The sequence below is a fragment of the Leptonychotes weddellii genome, chromosome 8 (assembly GCF_054177405.1).
Source record: "Leptonychotes weddellii isolate Sample4059 chromosome 8, ASM5417740v2, whole genome shotgun sequence".
In the NCBI taxonomy this organism is placed as follows: domain Eukaryota; kingdom Metazoa; phylum Chordata; class Mammalia; order Carnivora; family Phocidae; genus Leptonychotes; species Leptonychotes weddellii.
In genome coordinates this window covers 5,999,866-6,021,287 of record NC_138376.1, presented here as the reverse complement: position 1 = coordinate 6,021,287, position 21,422 = coordinate 5,999,866, and the positions used below count along the sequence as shown (strand labels likewise).

Genomic DNA, 21,422 nt, shown 5'->3' with positions numbered 1-21,422 from the left:
ATCTAGCCGGGATTTTGTACACAGTTCCAAATCCTGGGCTTGTCTCTAATCTTAAAAATGCAGGTCTCTCACGACTCGGGCACAACCCTCACTGTCACCACCAAAACCATGCTGCCCGTGATGTTCTAAGGGTGGTAATATCCAAAGAGTTAACGGTAGGAGGGTTCTCAGTAGTGACCCACGGTGGAAAGTAGCATCGATGGAACAAGATCAAGGAAACTGCTTATACAGTATGCCTCTAGTCCAACAAGAATTGATGCCCTCCGAATACCACCTAATCTGCCCTAAAGAGAGTGTCAGTTTTATGATAGAGTGTTTGGGGACTAGGCCATGCGTCCCCACCCAGCTTGCATATAAGACCAAAACATTCCTGAGCCTGGTGCCAGGTTTAACAGTACTTTTAGCTCGTCCTGTTTCACACTAGGTTAACAGGACTGAAGTATTAGGGAGTCCGAGCCTCAACTGACAGATCTGGCCAGGCCTTTCATAATACTGAGTTAGGAATTTTTTGGAAATCATTATTAATAACAATAATAACAAAGTTTTGCAGCAGGGCATGAAGAATCGCAATCCTCATCACCCTATGAACACCCGCTTAGCGGCTATTTTGTACAATTCTCGGTGACCGGAATTGTAAATGACGACTGACCACGTACACCTTTCCCCACATTCCTTTTCCTGTTCAGTCTCACAGAAGCAATCAATTTTTTTAATACCCATGAACAGAGTTGCATCAATACAGAAGTCCATTTGACAATAATTTAATAGACTTCTGGTGACAATTTCTGGTTTACTGAAAAAAAAAAAAGTCGTTTAAAATGTTTTGGAATGAGTCTGGATCGTCGCGTTTGCTTTCCGCCGGAGAACTTGGTAGGAAACCGAGACTGTAAAGCGCTGGTGCCTGGGCGTGCAGCGTTTGCTGGGAGCAAGACGTCATCGTGGGAAGCGTGTACTTCTTCGGATTACTGTTTGGCGGATTAGAAACCCGCAGATCAGTCCTAAGTTAGCCCTGATTAACTGCCCTGGGTGCTTCTGGCCAGTGGGGGGGGGGGGGGGGTGTCCGCTGCCAATACTCGTGGTGAGCTTTCACCCCAAACGTTCCAGAGTTCATTTTTACTTAAACCCCATCCAGGCTAATAATGAACCTACCAGGAATGATCTGGAATGCTAACTAAAGTGGTGCCCGCAATCACGTCAGTCGAACCTTCTGCCCCCACGATCCCGTCTGCCCACATGCTTCTGTCTATCAGCCTGGGCCTCGGGATCAGCTCTCGCCGCGGCATTGGTTGGATTTCAGGAAAAGAGAAACCCACGATTTAAAGGGCTCAGTTCCCACCTGCCAGGCATCGTCCGCATGGTCCAGCTTGCCTTTGGAGCACATGTGGGAGAATCTCCAGCTCGTGTACATCTATTACACTGACTGGCCAAAGGAAAGTGAATTCCCGCAAGTGTCCCCTTGGTCACCTTGACAATTTCTAAAAGCGAAACTTGCGCTCCAGACTAGATCGACACTGAGTCCGCGGGGCGCTGAGCGCCTGCCCAGGTCAGCAGCCCCCGCCCGGCGTGCGGGCGGGGACCGGGCGGAGCTTGGACAAGGCGTGGTTTTCCGTGGGAGAGAAGGAAAGGCTTTGCCCCACCTCCTAAGAACCCTGCTCTCCCTCAGCCAATCAAGGAGGCCTATGCAAATAGAGGCCCTGTCGCCCCGGTAACCATGATGCACGGTAGCCAATGGAAACCAGCAAGTCGCGGCCCTGCGCCACGATTGGGACTTAAGTAAGGAGGCAGAGGCCCAATGGGCTGTGGGAACGGTCCTCGGCGGGTTGAAGGGCGGGGATATGCAAATATGGTTTGAAAAGCCGGCGGGAAATCTGAGTTTCGCGGGAGGACCTTGGCGCGTAAACCGTATCCCTTCATTCATTGTCAGCAGCAGCTTCCTGGAGCCATTTTTCAGCTGCCGGCCGCAGCACCCGGGCTGCCGCCGCCGCCTCGCAATCCGTTGCATCGGCCGCCCCCGACGCCTCCATCCCCCCTCGGGGCCCGATATCCGTGCGGCCGGGACCCTCCTCTCTCCAGAGCCCCGATTATTTTTGGCCCCCGGGGCCCGTGCGGTGCGGAAAAATAATAAGAAAAGAGAGAGAAGGGGCTCGGAAGCGCCGGGCGGGGAGGAGAGAAGGAGGAGAGACTTGGAAACTCCGACTGCAAATAATAAAGAAATTGAAAACAATACATTAAAATACCATAGCAATAAAAAGAGCAGGAGCGAGAGATGAGAAAGGGGATCCAGCCCGCCCTGGAGCAGTACCTGGTGACCGCCGGGGGTGGGGAGGGGGCGGCTGTCGCCGCCGCCGCTGCAGCCTCCATGGACAAAAGGGCACTGCTAGCCAGCCCCGGCTTCCCCGCCGCCGCCGCCGCCGCCGCTGCAGCCCCGGGCGCGTACATCCAGATCCTCACCACGAACACTTCCACCACCTCCTGTTCCTCCTCCCTCCAAAGCGGCGCCGTCGCCGCCGGCCCCCTCCTCCCCAGTGCCCCCGGCGCGGAGCAGACCGCCGGCAGCCTCCTCTACACCACGCCGCACGGACCCTCCAGCAGAGCCGGGCTGCTGCAGCAGCCACCAGCGCTGGGACGCGGCGGCAGCGGCGGCGGCGGCGGCCCTCCGGTAATGCCCTCCCGTTCCCACCGTCCCCAGCCCGGGCGGGAGGTGGGCTCGCACCGCGCGGGGTGGTGGGCGCGCTGTGGGCCGCCCCGGGACAGCGCGGGGCCGAGCGTCGTGGGCCTCGGCGGCTGCCCCTCCAACCGGGCTTTATTGTTAGACTTGTGCACTCCCCCTCACCCCCCTGCGCCCGGAGGGTCGGGGGGCTCCGCCAGGCGCGCGGGGCAGGGGGGCTTGCCTTGGCGCGGACCACTTCAAACACTCCGAAACTTTTCGCGGCCCCCCCCTTCTTTTCCTGCACTTTTCCCTACCCCCACCCTCCCCTCCCCTTCAACTCGAAGCTTCCTCTTTCTCGGGCGTAGGAAGGGGTCACGCCCCGGATGGAGAAGGGGGTGGGGGAGGGAGTAGTGAACTGGGGAGTGGGGGACTCTGGGGGCTGGAAACCGGGGGGGCTGTTGGGGTGATCGCCCCTCGCCGGCCTCGGAGGCCCGTCGGCTGCCGGGGGTCCCTAAGGCGTGCTCGGGGCGCAGGGGCTCTGCCATGCCGCGCTTGACACATTTTGGGATCTGTAACTCCCGGCAACAAAGGGGCCGGGGGAGGCGGAGAGAGGTGGCGGGGAAGGTGGGGCTGGAAGCCGGGTGCGAGCTGGGGCGTGGGCTGTCTGGGGGTGAGGGACTCGCGGGCAGGCGCCCCGGCCTGGGCGCATCCCGGCGGCGGTAGCCGCGGCGCCCGCGTGGCCCGAGCGCCCGGGCCTTTCTCGCCCGGCCCCGGGCCTGCCCTTGACCCGCCTCTCCCCTTGCCCCTTCCTTCCCCGCCCTGTCCCCCTCCCCGCCCCCCGGCGACGGAGGGCGGGGGCAGCCGTGTTCCCGTCCCGCCGCCTGGGTCTGTCCCTCTCCCCGGGACCCGCCGGTGACGTTTCGCACACGTGCGCGGAGGACGCGCCTGTGACTGGGGAGGAGGCGGCGGCGGGAGGGGGCGCTGGAGGGGGAGAGGGGGGCACCCACTTCCTCCTGCTCGCCGGCTCCCTGGCCTGGGACGGTCCCGGCGCCCTCGCACCCGCCCCCGGCACGGCCACCCTCCCTCTGCTCTCCCTAACCCCCCTCCCCTCCACGGGCGCCCGCCCTCGCCCGGCGCCGCCGGTCTGTTCGGCCCTCCGGGCCCCCTCTCCAGCCGCCCCCCCCCACCTCCCCCGGAGCCAGGCTGGTTTCGGAAATGCCCTTACAGCAGCAGGTTAGTGACCGGGACGGCTCGGGGGCTGCCGCCGCCGCGGGGGCACCGGATTCTGTTGGGGGCTGAAGCCGTGGGGGTAGGCGGTTGAGCGGGGTTTTGGAGTGGGAACGGGGGGTTGGGTGCTTGAGGGAAATGAGTAAGCAAGAAAAATCTAACTAAGTAAATGCCCCGGCCTCGGGTTCTAGGAACCTCGGGCCGGGAGTGTCCGCCCCAGGGGGTGGGTACGGTGTTTACGTGTCTTTTTTTTCTAGGGGGCCGATGGATGGGCGATCGGAAAGCGGAGGGGGGGTTTCTCGCCAATGGCCGAGTTGAAGCTCTGTTTTCTGTCTTCCTTCCCTTGTGCTGGAGGGGGAGGGGGGCGGGTCAGAGGGTAGGGTGTCTGTAGGATTCCCAGGCCACCCGCCACCCCCTCCCTTTGTCCCTGTAATTTATAAAGCGCCTTTGAGAGATGATTTAGGTCAGTATGCGGCTTCTCTTTTTGGCGATACTAGAAAGAAGTGTGGCCCGGAGGTCTCTCCCCTTTCTCCTTTTCTCTCCTTCATTCCCTTCCTCCATGCCTCCTGTTTTCACCCTCGTGGTGAGGGTTGGCCCCCACGAGATTAGAAACGAACCCGAGTCAGCTATGGTTGTTGATAATACCAGTCGTTGACCTCACCTTGTCTCCGTTCCAAATGGGTGTATTTTTTGGAGAAGCAAGATTTTGCAGGGCTCTTTAAGAAAGTCGGCACCTACGCAGCACTTTGGGAAATGAGATGGGTTTTGGAATAATGAAAATTTTTTTATTCCCTTACTCTTTCCAATTTCTCTCATGGTTGGATCTTAACTGCTTTCCAGCCCCGGAGATACTTGCTGAGGATGTGTGATACAGTCTCATATCGTCTCAAAGCAGCTCATCGTTTTTAGTGACAAGGGTCTGCCAGCAGGGGGGAGATAGAGTACAGTACCTACTTACACATACTGTATCCAGGATGCTGGATCTCAGGCACAAGAATATTCCCTGCTTTTAGCATTAAATACTGTTAACTTCATCTGACCTGAACATGTTTAGAATATTTTTTAAGCATATTGGCACCTTACATAGTTCTCTTACTATATCAGAAACCTAATCTGAAACAACCAGCTATTGACATAATTCTTGGATTGGATTCAGATTTATGGGAGAGTAGTTTTGATAATGGGAAATTATGAGACCACCAGATTGCTGGGGTTTTTTTGGAATCTTAGGCTGCTTGTCGAGCCTCCAAAACTGCCCAGCCAAACTTACATGTAATTCATTGTGTTTATAAAAATTACCCTGTCTTCCAAGTTATGTCAAAACTTTATCTTTCTTTCCATGAAATTATTCCAAAATCATGAGCATTGAAGATAAAGTTTGATTTTCTTATCAAAATTATATTAAACTTTTATTTAAGTCTTGAAATTTTGTTCATCTTCTTCCCCTAAGGCAGAAGATGGCTTGGGGATAGCTGAGTGATTGGCTGAGCAGAGTAACCATTTAAACACTTTGTGTCCAAGAAGAGGTTGAGAACTCTGTTCTGGTGGCCAGATTTGCAGACCCACGTGGTTCCAATTCTCAGGAACATCTAACAACTTTTTACAGGAACAGATCCTCAACCTTTTTTTAATGGGAGAAAATATATGAGTACTATCTTAGTAGCTATATTGCTGCTGTTATTTACAAGTTTTATGATCTTAGGCAAATAATTTCTCAAAAGCTTTCCTCTTCTGTAAAATGGGAACAATAGCAAGGTTAAGGTTAAGGTTCTCTTAATTTTTAAGGGTTCAATATGATAATGCACGTAAAACTCTTCACACAGTGCCAGGCAAATAGTAGATATCCAACAAAATTAACATTCAGAAATGTTATTTCTTTTATAACTTAGGGAAATAGTGTTAAGACTTTGTGCACACTGCTTTGTTTACATATGAGAGTAAAAGGGTTAAAAGTTTTCTAAGGTGATATGTAATTAATGATACCGAATTAATTTGGGTTTTTTAATCCACAGAACATGGCTCTTCCAGCAATGGGTGAAATAGGGACATGTCAGTAGGACAGGACTATATAGAGATTGGTGTCGAACTGCCTGTACATGATCTTGTGCCCTGAGTGGTGATAAATTTAGATCAGCTCATCCTCACTTTTCCGCCTGGGCTGTACCTCTCCCGTGACTCCATGGACCTGCTCCCTTTGGGGTGGCATCTGTGCTTCCTGGCTCTCAATTGTCAGTAAGGCAGAGGCATGCTCTAGGTAAATTCATTTTCAGCTGGTGGACTATTGGAAATGCAAGAGCTGTAGAGGCCCAGAAGTGCTATTTTCTGAAGCAGAAAGGGCTTCATCATTTTCTGCCTCTTCTAAAAAAGGTGAAATGTATTTCATTCTCCTTCTAGAAAATTTGGGATCTATTAACGCAAGAGACAGTGGCCTTTCACATCTGATTTAATTTAATCCAGTCACAGCAGCCTCCTGATTATACTTTGGGAAAGAACCCCCAGTGCTCGAAATTTCGGTGTGAGAATGGAGGAGCCCTAGATGCTATGGCTGGGTCTGTTGTTTCCTGTGCGTGTATAAAAGAAAAACGCCGGGTTCCTGTGGTTCTATACTCAATAATCTTGCTTCTGCTGAGATATATGGTTGATGCCAAGTTTAAACTAGGAGAGAATTTTTAGTCACTACATACCCCAAAATGGAAGTTTTAATATAATGCAGTGCCCAGACTCGGGCGGTACAAATAGCTCCTCTGTAGTCAGTACCCAGGGCGCCACTCTAATCATCCCCTCAAACAAAGCACCCTTAAATGTGGCACTGTGAGCGGAGGAACCCAAGCTCGCGCACAGGAAAGGATTTTTTTTTTTTTTCTTTTTCCTATAAGTCATCACCTTGTGTAATGCTTGGAAGAGTAGATTCTGAGATTAATGTTGTGCGGTGTAAAGCTAACTTGAAAACAGAAAATAATACTCAGAGCTTAGGCCTGAATAAACAGCAGCACCTGGAGATTTAAAGGCTGGCGGGGGGAGGGGAGGCGGGGAGTTGCTTTTATTCTCGTTTCTCGGAGATCTCATGCAGTAGTCTTCTTTTAACTCTTCTGTCTTGGGGCTCCTGGGAGGTTCAGTTGGTTAAGCGTCCCACTCTTGATCTCAGCTCAGGTCTTGATCTCAGGGTCATGAGTTCAAGCCCCGTATTGGGCTCCACGCTGGGCCGGGCTAGGAGCCTACGTGAAAAACAAAACCAAACCTCTTCTGTCTTGATTGCCTTCCCAAAGATATACCACCCACACCTTCAACCCCCTTTCCACAGGACTGGGACCCATTTGGCAAAGCTTCAGATATCCATCCTTAGTTTTCTGATTTCACAGGATTTCCCTGTCTTCCATTTGTCCAGTTTACAGCCACTCTGCCAGGCTCACTGGCTCCCATTCCTTTGTAACCACCTCCTTTCTTACTAACGTTGTGAAACCGAGGATGAGAGAGAGCCAACAATTGGCCTGTGCTCAGGATATGGAGTCCTGCCTCGGTGCCCATGAAACCCACTCCAAAGAGTGCAAGGCACAGAAGTAGATTTCAGTTCTTACCACATTCTGTGTTTCAATTTGGTTTTTAGAGAGGGGAACTTTCCTGAATTCTTCGAGGTACTAATAAGCATGTGGTTTAATGCATATTTTCATGCTTGTTAGCAGCTTAAAAATAGTGTTTTAGGGACTGTATTTACAATTGCTAAGAAGCATTTTTTTTCTACTAATCATTTTTCATGGGACTAAGAAGGGAAGATAAACTGGGAAAGCAGTAAATATAGGAAACCACTAATGGTATCTCCTTCCTCCTACTCTGATCCACTCTTTGGCTTCACAGAGTGACTTGGAAAATGTATCTTACGCAAAGAAAAGTTATACAACAGAAGGCTTAGAAAAGCAACAACTGAGGTGAGGACAGGAAACCCAGGAAGGGGGTTCCTATAGAGGGGTAACGCACGTAACATTTGCTCCAGTCAGAAGGAAATTGGTTTATTTTCTGTTGTCATTTTTGCTTCAAACACTCCCCCCACCCCCATAAAGCAGGGTGTCTTTAGAACTCAAAGAATGTACAAGTTACAAGAATGCATTCTTAGTCTTCCCCGGACCTTAACTGGGGAGTCAGTCTTGTGGCCATGGTTGAGTATCACTTTGAGCAAGAAGAGATAAAGCCCACTGGGTGCCAGATGGTATCACAAAGCCCATGCACTTTGCTTTGCTGGAGAGAACCTGAGCAAAGCAGACCATTACTTAGATTTGTCAACCAAAGCAGTTTATGTCCACTGGAGGCTGATAGGGAGAATGAACAGCTGGTGGAATAGGGAAGAGATGAAGAGAAGTACAGGTAACCCTTGAACAGCATGCACACACAATCAAAAATCTGAATATAGCTTTTCACTCCCCCAAAAACTTAACTACCAGTAGCCTACTCTTGAACTTTTCCTGATAACACAGTTATCACAGATTTTGCCTGTGTATTACATACAGTGTTATAATAAAGTAAGCCTGAGGAAAGAAAGTGTTATTAAGAAGGTCACAAGGAAGAGAAAGTACACTTCTAGTACTACAAAAAATAAATAAAACCCCATAGAAGTGGACCCATGTACTTCAAACCTGTGTTGTTCAAGGGTCAACTATAAGTGACTTTGGCCCAACTGGTGGGGCTATCTGTAGGGTCCAGGCAATATTCTTATAACTCAACAGTCCCTAAGAAGAACGCTTTCGGTTAGCACGAGCAACAATCGATGATTCCTGTGGTCTTCGTTCGACTCCTAACGTTGACAGCCGTGAAGCAACAGTTATCCTCTGACCCGATCCCTTCGTTTTGCAGGTGAAGAAATTCAGCCCCAGTGGAGTTCAGTTACTCGCCCAAGGTCACAGGCTAGCTCATGACAAAGCCAGGACTGAAATTAGAGACCTGAATTCTTAGAGGAAGCCTCAATCACCAAGAAAAAGTTAACTATGTCTCAGGTGCCCTGTATGGGAAAAATCGGATGTATAGAGTCCGTTTTAGATGGCCTTCAGGAGGGGTGACTTTTTATTTTTTTGACATGTGCACGTATGGAAGTATCCTTTGAACAGTTGGTCTTGGAGTAACAACTCATTGTCAAATATTCAGAATAAGTGAGTGACTTTAGATGTTCAATGAAAGGGAATTTTTCAAAATGGGAAGAATGACTGACTTATAAAAACGTGGCAGTGTTTTTAAAGCTTTGTTACTTACAAGCTTGTTCTCTGTGTATATGACATTTCAGGTGCTTTTATTAAAAGAGGAAACCTATAGAGAAGAGAACCTAAGTGGACTTTTGAAACTTTCTTCAGGGCAGGGGCACCAAATAGCTCCTGTGCTGGAAGTTTTGTCCGGGGCCATCCACGTCTGGAGTTACTGGACAGGTTTTCAGAGGTCCTTGCCCGGTCACACTGGCCGAGTGGCTCTTCCCGCAGGAGAGACTTCTGATTTAACCAAGTGGCTGGTCAGTTAACACTTTCAGAGGAAGTCACCAGCCCCTAAAACCCAGAACGCATTTCATTAAAATGTCAACTTTTACTGGTGGAACTGAGGAAGCTTAAAAATAGAATCACTTCAAGCCCTGGAGCCTAAAAGTGAAACCTAATCTGAGGTGGCTGTAGTTCATCCAGTCGTTAGGGGCTCGAATCTATGGCTTGTGTGTCACCCACAGACCCGCAAGGGGCTGTGCGAAGCGCCGGCCTCTCGGCCAGGGAGCGCTCAGGAGCGTGAAGACCGCAGTTGTGGTTATCAGTGAAACTCGTGTTCCAGAAGATATTTTGGTAAACGGAGTCCATCTTCCAGGCAGCGAGAAGCCGAATGCCCTTGGTCCTCCCGGCCAGCTCATGCCTGGCTACCCCGGAGAGCCTTTTGGCTCCTCCGGCATGCTCCAGTTTTCATGACCCCAGTGGTTGTGGCTCTGGACCCTGGGGTCACGGGAAGGAAGCTCAGAGCCCCGAGAGCTCGAGAGCTCACCCCCTCCTTTGCCCACTGCCATTTCTGATGCTCTGAGGTTCTAGAGCTAGAAAACCAGAGCTGTAGCCCTGTGGGCCCCAAGCCCCATCCCCTTTGAGTCCCGCTGGGTCCGGCAGGCCTTAGGAGAGAGGAAGGCTTGTGTGCCAAACGGCACCCTCACCTTGAATTCAGGCGACAAGGGAAGGGCAGCTGGGTATGAGGGTCAGATGGTGGAGTCCAGAGCCAGGGCACCTGGGTTCTTACTCTGGCAATGCGCACCAGCCATGTGACTTGGGACTTAGCATGCTGAACCTCTGCGTCTCAGTTTCTAACCGGTAGAATGGGAAGATCACAGTACCTAACCCCCGCACCCCCAGGGGGGTTAGGAAGATTGCAGGAGTTCCTATTTGTAAAGTGGGTAGGCAAGGCCTGGCACGGGGGAGGGGTCGTGAGAGTGTTCAGCAGATACCTGGCAGGACCGGGCTCCCCTTCCAGGGCCATCTCTTGGGCTGTCCTTTGTGGCCTGTTTTCTTAACTAGCTCGGCCCTCACTTAAACCCAGTTACACCTCCACAAAAGGTGGTGGCGGGGAGGAGGAGTGACGCACGGAGCCATTTTCTCCTGACCTGGTCATTAGGGTCTGTGTCTCTTGATAAGCCGTGCACTGACTTGGGAGAAGGAACAGAAGAATAAGCTTCTTATTATAATAGTCCTAGCAGTAGTAATCGCGTCGTGAGGAAAGTCTTTATTTCTGCGATTAAACGCGTTAATAAAGTTGCACTGTTAGCGTGATTGCACTTCTGCACAGTAAACCGTGGCTTAAGACTGAATGGCCGGAATCGGGGTGTCTGAGCACCCCGGGACCCAGCCAGCGCAGAGGCCCCCGTCCATGGAGGGGGTGGGAGGAGAGGGCTGCGCTGATCTCCAGAGTCAGAGAACCTGCCTCCGGGCCTCCCTGTCCCCTTCACCGCTCACCTCTCCCTCTGCCTGGCTTCTAGAAGGATGCCAGGATTACAGCCTTCCCTGGCCGCTCTTGTGACTTACCAAATTAATTAACAACCTTTTCCGCGGCATTCGAGGTCCTCCCGGCTCGGCTGCTGGCCGGGCACAGCGCTTCAGATGGCTGCAGGGTTCCTTCTGGTGCCTTCATTTGCTCGTGGGTTCCCTCTCCTCCCACTCCACGTCGCTTCTCTGGCTGCCCTCATTCCCACTGGCCCCGAGTCCGCCTCCTCGCTGCCTCATCACTGGCGTTCCTGCAGGCTCCAGGAAACCCGTCCAGGGTGGCTTCACCACGTACTGCGCACAGAGCCTTCTACACTGTAAGACCCAGATACTTGAGAGGCGTTTTCGTTCAACGTCTCCGGTGTGCTTAGCACCCTGGTCGGTCTGTCAGGGATGGAGAAGTCGGAGGTGTGACCCGCCCACTCTCAAGTTTACAGTCTGTTTGGGGAGACAGGCTTTAAATACAAGGTGATTTCGCGAGCAAGACTAAACAGGAGTCAGGAGGAAAACAAGACTCATCTAGTCCTCAGTGGTGCGGTGCCGACAAGAGGTGTTGGCTGGGCCAGGAGAGAGGGGAGCTCTCGGGATCATCGGTCTCGGAGCACACGAGGGTGCACATTTGAATCATCTGGGCACTTCCAAAAACATACCAGAAACTCGGGCCCCACCCGGATTAATTAGAATCCTTGAGGGTGGCATCCAGACATGGGAATTTTTTTCTTTTTTTCAAAGTGTCCCAGATGATTTTGCTGTGCATTCACAGTTGGAACCATGGAGCTAGATGGAGAAGGAGGATTGAGGAGATTGTTCATGCCTGGGGAAGCATCATGAGGCAAAAGGTAGGGAGAGGAATATAGGTTACACAAGGAGAGACCAGTTGGACAAGTCAATACGGGGGAATAACAGAACCTAACATTGGATATGTTGGTAGAATTGGTCTAGAATAGGGCTTGGCCTTCCTACGACGGTCAGGCAGGGAGTTAATCCTAAGTGATGTGGGGGGCTATGCTTGCTATCAAAGGGGGGCCATGGGACCCAGCCCTAGGCAATGTCTGCCAGAGGGGAGGGCAGGCCCTGCGTGTTGCCATGTCTTCAACCTTCTTAAAATGCCAGAATCTACCAGTTTTAAACTGTTGGCTCGATTAAATAGGAAAATGTGCAGGCCAAACAAAATAGGTCTCTAGGACAGATTTGGCTTAAGGGCTGCCACTCAGCAGTCTCTGGTCTATGGGATAATAATAGCTAATGTTTATTGAGTGCCCGAGTGTGTGAAGGGTGCTAAACTAAGTGCTTTACGCACATTAGCACATTATCCACATAACAACCTATGAAGTGGGTATTATCATCATGCTTGTTCTGCACAGGGAGAAACAGTGAGGGGTTAAGGGGCTGGCTCTGGTCCCCACTGATGAGTGGGGCCGCAGAAATGGAACCCGAAGGGCCTGGCTACAAAGTCTCCACTCATTCCTGGCTTTTATCCTCTGCGGTCTCCGACATGGTATTCATTATATAGTAGAAACTCAAGATGCCTGTCAAAAAGGAATCACCCGGTGTTTTTCCAAGCTTCCCTGATAGTAAGAATTGCCTGTAGCACTTGTCCCTCTACCCTCTTCAATTAGAGAGAAATACCAAGATCTTCTGATCTTCTGGGATGTGTGACAAACACCGGTGGATGGAAGGAGTTGAGCACAGGCAAAGGTTCTGGAAGCTGGAACGGCCAGGCGAGGGCGGAAGCTGCCTGCAGAACCCGTGCACTAGTGTTAGGCTCATCTCAGCTCCTTCCTCAGCCCAGAGGGACTAGCCCAGCAGACCCCAGAAACCTGGGCCAGGTGCGCTGGACCCCAAGCCCGCCCCTGTGGCTCCAACACCCATATGTCCAGGTCATTGCTAAGGCAGACCATCTGAAGATGGGTTACCCAAAGCTCAAAGTGAGCAAAACAAGAAGGGGCTCCCAAAGCACTGAGAACCTCGGCTCGGGAGGTCCAAGGGGGTATGATTGCCGCATGCCGGGTACCCACACAGGCTGGGAACATACCATATCGTATGACATGCTGGACATCATGCCCTCAGAGGATTTACTTGACCCTGTAGTAGGAAGGCTTTTCATTCTGTTGGGTCTAGGCCTGCCTGGAACAGGTTACCAAGTGAACTCAAAGCCAGGAAATTTCCCTGGGAAGGGAGCTGGGTCCCACCATTCAGGGTATGGGCACCATAGATCTCATGAGTCTGGAAGCAGGATAGCAACAGTGACCATGTGAAAAGGCAGGACGGAAGTGAGGGAAAGGCTGAGAAAAGAACTAAAAGGACTTTAGACTGCCCCTATGTTTCACTCCTGGGACTGTCGGGATGGATGAGGCCAAGGATGTCCTCCATCATTGTGTACGCTGTGGGGAGTGAATGGTTATTTGGTAGGAGTTGGTTGTGAGTGACACCACAGGCCATCCAGCTTCCTAAGAGGCTAGGGCCACGCACTGGAAATGTGGCCTCAGCACAGAGGTCTCAGTGGGCCTCTTGAAGAACAATGGCGAGCCAAGAACTGGTCTCCCTAACTTAAAAAAAAAAAAAAGGACGAAAATTAATGTGGGGCCACAAGAAAACCTTTCATTGTTTTCACTTCTCCCCATGTAATATGAAAACGAGACAGATCCATCAGGTTGATTTGGGGGATCAATACTGTCAGGGCTCACTGAGATGAGCCATCAGATGTTATTTATTATGTGCTTTACCAGGTCCAGGCCTAGCTCCTGGCTGCTTTGAGAAAGCCCACAGTTTGCAACCCCTCGAAGGCGAGAGCCAGCTAGGGAGTGCTGCGCATAAAGAAAGGTCACATAATTACATCTTGAACTAAGATGGCTCTTTGGACCGTAATTTCCTAGGCGCTCTGATTTTGCTGATTAAAAAAAAAAAATCTTGAACTTTCTTAAGCTCTAGCACATTAGCATTTAAAAATGAGTCGTTGAGTACTCCTCTGGAGGAAAGACTCATGTAAACTCTTAAGTATCTTTATAATTAATTTTTAAATATGTAACTTGTACTTAAGCCCATTTCCAGCACTCCACGAACTGACCGATTTTGTGGCTGTATTGGGTGGCAAAACTGGACGATCACACTAATCATGTAAAGTTTCCAACCTTTCATGTTGCTGTTTTCCCCATTAGCATCTCCAACACCCTAAATCTGGGACTCTAGGATGTGGGGCTCTGAGCCCCGGTGTCGGGGCGGTGGGTCACTGAAGGAGCACAGGGCTCAGAGATCTGGCCTCAGAAACAGGCTCTGTCACTTACCACCATGTGACCTTTTACAAATGAGACGTATGAGCTGAAGGTACCTAAAATAGTATTTCCTGTCTCCTTCAGTGGTTCGAAGGATTAAATGAGATAGCGTTTATAGGAAATGTGTGTTCCTGATTTAGTGCGCACCCCTCCTCCCCCTCCACAGTAGAAACTCTTGAGTGTTGGTGAGTCTGAATTCTCAGTATTTTTACCCCCTCCAGGGAAAGCAGAGTGTTGGACAGATACTTATCGCACGCCCACTTTGTGCAGAATGCAGTTCCCAGTGTTCTGAGGCCTTCAAAGGCGACCAAGACGCTCTTGCCCTCATCAGGAGAAAGGCAAGATGGAACATGTTCTTCAGTCATTAAGACAAGATAAAAGACAGTGAAGGCCGTAAGATGGTATCGATAGAGTTTCTTAGGCATCCAAACTTGGGGAAGAGGACAGAAAGCTTGAGGGCATTTGAAAATGGAGAAGGATTTCAGGCACCACTGACGTTTTGGGCAGAGACTGCCTCCACTCGGTGCCAGTACCCCCTCCGAGTACAACAGCAGCGTGGTCTCTGGACATTGCCAGTGTTTCCTGGGGGCAAAGTCAACCCCCACCCCATTGAGAACCGCTGTACTAGAGCTTGAAGGAAGGGCAGAAACAGGGAATCCCATAGATGCATCTTCAATATAAAGTGTCTGTTGACACTCTAAAATATGGTAGAGATTTTCAAAGCATGATTTCTCATAGCTTGATTTTAATTTCGGCATGCCTACCCTCCTGTGGAACCCCAGAGCCATGCTCCCACACTTGGTCGATGATACAGAGAAAACATGCTCTGCCTAGCCTGCCGAAGCCCTGGCCCGTGTCTGGGTGGGCGTGCTGTGAATCGGCCACTCAAAGCCTCCCCATAACTTGGAGAAGAAAGGATCAAAGTCTGCAGCTCAGCGAAGGCCGAGGAAGTTTTGCATTTATCATTTACTGACCTGGGTCATTAAGACAGACCTGCTCAGGACCTCCTGCTCAGCGTGGCTGTTGATCCCCGTGCAACCATATGCCATACTTCTGACGATTTGGGCACATGATTTCCCCTCCCAGCCCCATCTCCCTCACTTGAATTGGGGTTCCTACATCACAGGGCTGTTGTGAACGTCGAATGCCATAATGTGTGTCAAGTGCTGGCTCCAGGGCCGGCCACGTGCTCAACTCGGGAGTGTTTGCCGTCATTGTCTATATGGGTGTCCGTGGTGGTACCTTCGTCGTTAAGTAGAAGCTTCCCTTCCAGCGCAAACCAGCTTAGCAAACAGGGTGAAGCGGATTGAGAGGTGCAAACTTGCAGTTATAAAATAAGTTAGTCACAAGGGTAAAAAGTACAGCATGGGGAATAGTCCAGTAATACTGTAATAACTTCATAGGGTGATGGTGACGGTAACTACACTTATTGGTGATGAGCATTTCCTAGCGCAGATAATTGTTGAATCACTGTGCTGGACACCTGAGACTAACATCATATGCGTCAACTATACTTCAATTAAAAATAAAGATAACGGGGCGCCTAGGTGGCTCAGTTGGTGAGGCGTCTAACTCTTGGTTTCGGCTCAGGTCTTGATCTCCGGCTCATGAGATGGAGCTCCGCGTTGGGCTCCGTGCTCAGCGCGGAGTCTGCTTGGGATTCTCTGCCTCTCCCTCTCCCTCCTCTCTAAAAAAATAAATAAATAAAAATAAATGCTCAGAAGAAAATAATCTTAAATGTGCATATCAAAAAAGAAGTTAGAAAGGTAAAAATCTTTTTAAAAAGAATTGGCGTCTGTAGAGATTTAAGAAACATCTGTTAATGTGTTATTAAACTAGCAGAAGTAAATCAATGTCAACTGGGAAATATTAATTTGCATCAAATACTTAATAAGAAAAAATGCATAATGTACATTTTTCATCATAAATAGTAATTGTGCAGTCCAGACATTTTGAAATACATCAGCCAACCAGGAAATTTATACATTGTTGAAGACTAGATTACATTTGTAAATGAGAAGAAGAGCCTGGTGTTTTGTTTTTTTTTTAACGTCATGTTTATTATATTTTGCAAGGACAATATTAACTGTGGTACCTGCAGAAGCAGATGACAGAAATGTCAGCTCTACATCTCCTTGAAGTGACACAATTTCCCCTTCTAATAAAAAAGAATACTATAGCCCCCCTTCCATTCAAACTTGCTCACCGAAACACGGAAAATCTGAGTTTCGAGTTTTCAGAATTAGATGCTTTAGCAAGAATATGCATATCAACTACTTTGCATTCTAAAGTAGTATTGGGCTGCCGGACAAGAAAGACACGAACATGCCACGAAGAGGTCAACTGGGCGCCCGTGGCGTGGGCTCTGCACAACATTTAACTGTACCCCCGGAGGTGTGGAGAGCCTCCACCTGCTCAGGAGAGCCGACAGTGCTCATCCCGCCCCAACTCTGCATCCAGTGATGCCACGTGGATAGCTCGTAGTTGACCATGGTGGAAGGATGTACACCAGGGAACCTGGCACACGCCACGAATTAGGGCTTTTTTTTTTTTTCCTGGAGAGCTGGTTGTGAAATATTTAAAAATGTATTCTGTTGTGACCATGAAACAAACAAACAAACCCCAAAACTGTTAGCAGCCATTCGCTTTGTAGCTGGTGCATATACGACCACTTTCCCTGGCTCACTCCTAACCCGTATGGGCCGGTCTCCACCATGGAGCGTACCGATTCACTTGACTTCCCTGGTAGGGGTGTATGGGGCACGTGCTGTGCGTCAGCCCCTCTTCTAGGCGCTGGGCGTACAGCAACAGACAAAATCCCCTGCCTTTGTGTGGCTCAGATTGTCAGAATTGATAAAAGATTTTGCCACATCATAAATACCCTGTTCCCATCTTTGATGGAGCCTGGTGGGGTTTTTTTTGTTTTTTTTAAAGATTTTATTTATTTATTTGAAAGAGACAGAGAATGAGAGACAGAGAGCATGAGAGGGAGGAGGGTCAGAGGGAGAAGCAGACTCCCTGCCAAACAGGGAGCCCGATGCGGGACTTGATCCCGGGACTCCAGGATCATGACCTGAGCCGAAGGCAGTCGCTTAACCAACTGAGCCACCCAGGCGCCCTTTTTTTTTTTAAAGAACAGTGGTTCTGGGGTGTGTGGTCTCAGGCCAGCAGAAGCACTTGGGAGCATGTTAGAAATGCAGACTTTGCGGTCACACCTGAGACCTACTGAGGCAGAAGCTCTGGGGTGGGAAGCAACAGTGTAGGGTTCAACTGCACCCCCTCCCCCGCCCATCATCCTGGTGCACCAAGTTTGAAAGGCACTGCTAGAGAAAAGACAGCTCTCAGCAAGAAAGGGCTGGGGAATGCTAAGGCCTCCCTTGTGTTACAGTGTTGCTCACGTAAGTGCAAGTCTCCTAGCAGCAAAGCTTACAAACCATAGTCTTGGGTGTATCAAGACGGTTCGAAATTGGCAGTACCCCTTGATCTCTCCCTGGGCCTGGCATCCCTCCCTGAAACCAGAGGCTCCGGGAGGATCCTGCCCGCTGCAGCCCAGAACTCAGTAACAGAAATTCTTAGCCTTCTTTGGGCTTTTCGTTATCCGGCAAAACAGGGAAACTGCTTCCCTCCCTTTTCCCCAGAGACTGTTGACATGTTTGCCTGACAAATATTTTCCTCCTTTTAATTCCTTCCCTCTTAATGGTCCTCTTATCTAGCACCATTAAAAATCTTTATAACCAAATTGCCAGCCAGATGTACAGGACTTATCTGGAAATGAAATGGTTGCTCTCCTTCCATGTCTGGTAGTTTGGGTATTTAAAGATATTGTGAGGAGCAGATGAAATGAGAGACCACGGGAAAGCATCCAGCCTGGAGCTGGGCACAGAGTGGCCGGGCACTCGTTTACTGTCTGCAGTTCCTGCCCCATCCCCAGTAAAGGCATTAAACAGATCGCACGCTCCTCCTTGCGAAAAGCTTTTGACTACCCACAGTTTGAGTGGGTATGAATCACCATCATATAAGTTATAATCAAAATCATGGAATCAGAAATTCTGATCAGTTAAAACTTACATATATATAAAATTAAACTTAGGAACTAGAAAATAAAAAAGATGTTAACCTCATTTTTTTTCCTTCATTAAGAGGGGTGGAAAAAAAAAAAGACCCTAATCAGGGTGGCAGAAATTCTTCTGCACCAGCCCAAACCGGGGGCGACTTCTTAAGTAACCTCTCTTCAGTTTATAAACGCTAATCGACTGCTACCCATGTTAAAAGGAGGGTTTGGGATGGAACGGTGCTTTCTTTTGAGAACAGGCTGTCTTGAAAACGCATGTGAAGGATCATGTGGCTTGGTTATGGCCCAGGTTTGTCTTGGTGGTTCTCTTTCTAAAAAAATGTCTCTCTAGCCATTCGGTGGGCAGCCCCGCCCCCTTTCTGCCCACCTTCAGCCAAACCAACTTCTGGTGACAGAGACAGTTTTAAGCTTGCCATTTGCGGCCGATGGTATTACAGAGGTTGAGAAAACACAGCAGGCAGTACTCATTTCTTGCTTCCTGCTTTGCTCGAGAGTGTGAGCATCAGCTTTTCTGAAGCCCATGACTTGCGACGTTTGCGGCTCGGTGTCTTGAGGGTGGCCAAGGTGTGGCCCTTAAACGCCGGCCACTTCTGAAGGTCTAGCATGACTCAGCCGCTGCCATCTTCCCAAAACCAGGTTCAGGGTGTGGTCCTCCCGTCCTGCCTTGGGGAGTAAAAGAAGTTAGCCGTGCCATCTACTGTAGTTGAGTTTTATAAATATCTTTTAAACAGATCCAGGCATACGTTGTCACATTTGACAGTTCCAGGTTGCCGAGTGGTGAGCTCTTTTGGGTCTTGCTCTACCTTTTGCTGTAATACAAGAATGAAGGTGTTGAAATGGCCAGCTTGTTGGCTGCCCTTTTTAGGTCAGGAAGGTCTCCTGCTGTGTAGGCCCCCACTTGGCAGGATTAGGAACTTGGATCTCTTGCCCTGGGAAACTTCTTTGTGTAAATCAGACTTCTGAAGACTGATAAACTAGCGTGTGAACTTGCTCGTTGACCCTGGGACATCAAACCGCCGGTCGCTGACCTTGCTGTTGCCTTGCATCCCCGATCAGGAGGTTATTAGCGGCGTCAGGTTCAAGTTGAATGATCCTATTAGTATCCAGCTTTCATAGCTCCTCTCTGGAGCCCACCTGCCAAGGTGGGGCCCGTGCTGGCTGCTGAAGGAACGTAAGGGACCCTGTCATTTACTCAGGTGTCCACCCATGACCTCTCTGAAACCCTGACTATGTTGCCCTTTTTTTTTTTTTTTTTAAAGAGGAAGCGTGTTTTTAGTACATGCTTGCTTATTTAAAGAAATCAAAGACAGTCAATGGAGTAAAACTTTAAATACCCTGTCCTCCCACCTCGTCCTGCTTCCCTTCCTAGACGTAACCACAATAACAGCTTGGCCTTTCCCTTTTTTGTTCATTTGCAAATATATATTTTATACAAAGGTACAAATTGTGGCTTGCAGTCTTTGCTTAGCAAGACCATAGACACATTTCCACGCCGGGGTTCACCCTTAAGTCATTGCTGTGCTGCAGTCCATCATATGGATGAATGCAGTGAGCGCTTCCCGTGTGGTCGTGGTTTCTGTTATTTCTGGTTCTCACTGTCCTCGTGCGTGTGTTTTTGTACGTGTGTGTGTCTCCTCCAGGGAGGTGTAGAGGCTGCCTGTTTTCCTGTACTGTTTCCAATATTGGGTAACATTAGTCTTTCTGCTGTTTTGCTCGTGATCTCTGATTTTTATTTTGTGTGTTTTCTTAATGAATACTCGTTCACCACCACCTCCACTACCACTGTTTATGCAGTGTATTTATGTGCCAGGATTGTGGCCCAGGACTGGAAATTACTGATTTCAACTTCAGCACCCTGTGAATTTGCTATGATTATTGTCCTCATTTTACAGATGGAAACTGAAGCATCCCTGACCCGATTTGTATTTCTGTGAGTTGCTTCTTGGAATCCTCTACCATTTTTTTGTTTACAAGGCTATTTATAACTTTCTTTTTGAATTTTTGGACTTTTTAATGAGATGCGGATATTGGACTTTCTCTGGTGTGTGCACCTGTGTGTGTGGTAACTATTTTTCCCTTTTTGTCATTTTCCTATTAATTTTACCAGTGAAATATTTCTCTCTACCAAAGTTCTGCTCATTTTTTTTAAACATATAAAACTATAATCTCAACAGTTTATGAGTGTGGTGGCTTGTTTTGGGAAAGTCTTTCCTAATCCCTAAATTATAACAATATTCTGTATTTTCTTCTCCCGACGTCATAATTGTGTTATTTTGATCTTCAACCTCCTTGGAAGGGGGCGTGTGTGTGTGTGTGTGTTTCTTTTTTTTTTTTTTTCAAAGATTTTATTTATTTATTTGAGACAGAGAGAATGAGAGAGACAGAGAGCACATGAGAGGGGGGAGGGTCAGAGGGAGAAGCAGGCTCCCCGCCGAGCAGGGAGCCCGATGCGGGACTCGATCCCGGGACTCCAGGATCATGACCTGAGCCGAAGGCAGTCGCTTAACTGACTGAGCCACCCAGGCGCCCGTGTGTGTGTGTTTCTGTTTGTGTATGTTAGAGACCTAACTTTATAGTTTTCCCAAACGGAGAGCCAATCATACTAGTGCCCTTTGTTGACCGGCTCAGCCTTTCCTCATGAATTCGAAACGCCATTTCTGGGGCGCCTGGCTGGCTCAGTCGGTAGAGCGTGTGACTCTTGATCTTGAGGTTGTGAGTTCAAGCCCCACGCTGGGTGTAGAGATTACTTAGGGAAAAAAAAAAAAAAAACAAATGCCACATTTATCCTACAAAAGTGTGTGTGTGTGTGTGTGTGCGCGTGCACATACACGCACATGGATCTGTATTGGTCTGATAATTGTCTGCCTTTGTGAACAGTTTTGTACAGCAGCCATGGCCCTGAGCATCTTGTGTGTATTACTGCATCTGACAGAGCAACCCTTCCTCATGTGTAGATGAGCAGAGGGAGGTTCAGGGGTTCAGCACCCTGTCCCAGGCTACGCTTCTAGACGGTGGTAGAAGCAGGATTCCACACCAGGTGATTTCCAGCCTCTTGTTTAACCCCGATGCTAGCCAGACGCGGCGAGCCGCCTCCCGAGGTGTTTCCAGGGCCTTTGGGATGGGTAATTAGGTGGCTCCTTGGGCTACGGGGCAGTCGGTGGTACTTACCGAGCGTTTACTGTGTGTGGTGGAAGAGCCAACGAGAGCCCTCCTAAGGACTCCCACAC

The 21,422-nt window shown here is 49.5% G+C and overlaps 1 protein-coding gene and 2 long non-coding RNA genes across 3 annotated transcripts in view; 2 read left to right on the top strand and 1 right to left on the bottom strand.

The window, feature by feature from the left end:
- Positions 1-745: 745 nt before the first annotated feature.
- Positions 746-2,413, bottom strand: LOC145722921 (uncharacterized). Its single transcript, XR_014147482.1, has 2 exons — positions 2,303-2,413; positions 746-2,196 (listed from the first exon to the last, which is right to left on the bottom strand). It is a non-coding gene; the product is annotated as an uncharacterized LOC145722921 (long non-coding RNA).
- The window catches only part of E2F3 (E2F transcription factor 3), a 59,609-nt gene continuing 40,375 nt past the window's right edge, over positions 2,189-21,422 (top strand). Inside the window, exon 1 of the mRNA XM_081827614.1 lies at positions 2,189-2,659. Within this exon, the coding sequence (XP_081683740.1) occupies positions 2,267-2,659 (393 nt within the window). The 5' untranslated portion in view covers positions 2,189-2,266. The remainder of the gene's footprint in view (positions 2,660-21,422) is intronic.
- LOC145722923 (uncharacterized) lies at positions 2,683-14,231 on the top strand. The gene is made up of 2 exons (XR_014147484.1): positions 2,683-3,883; positions 9,144-14,231. It is a non-coding gene; the product is annotated as an uncharacterized LOC145722923 (long non-coding RNA).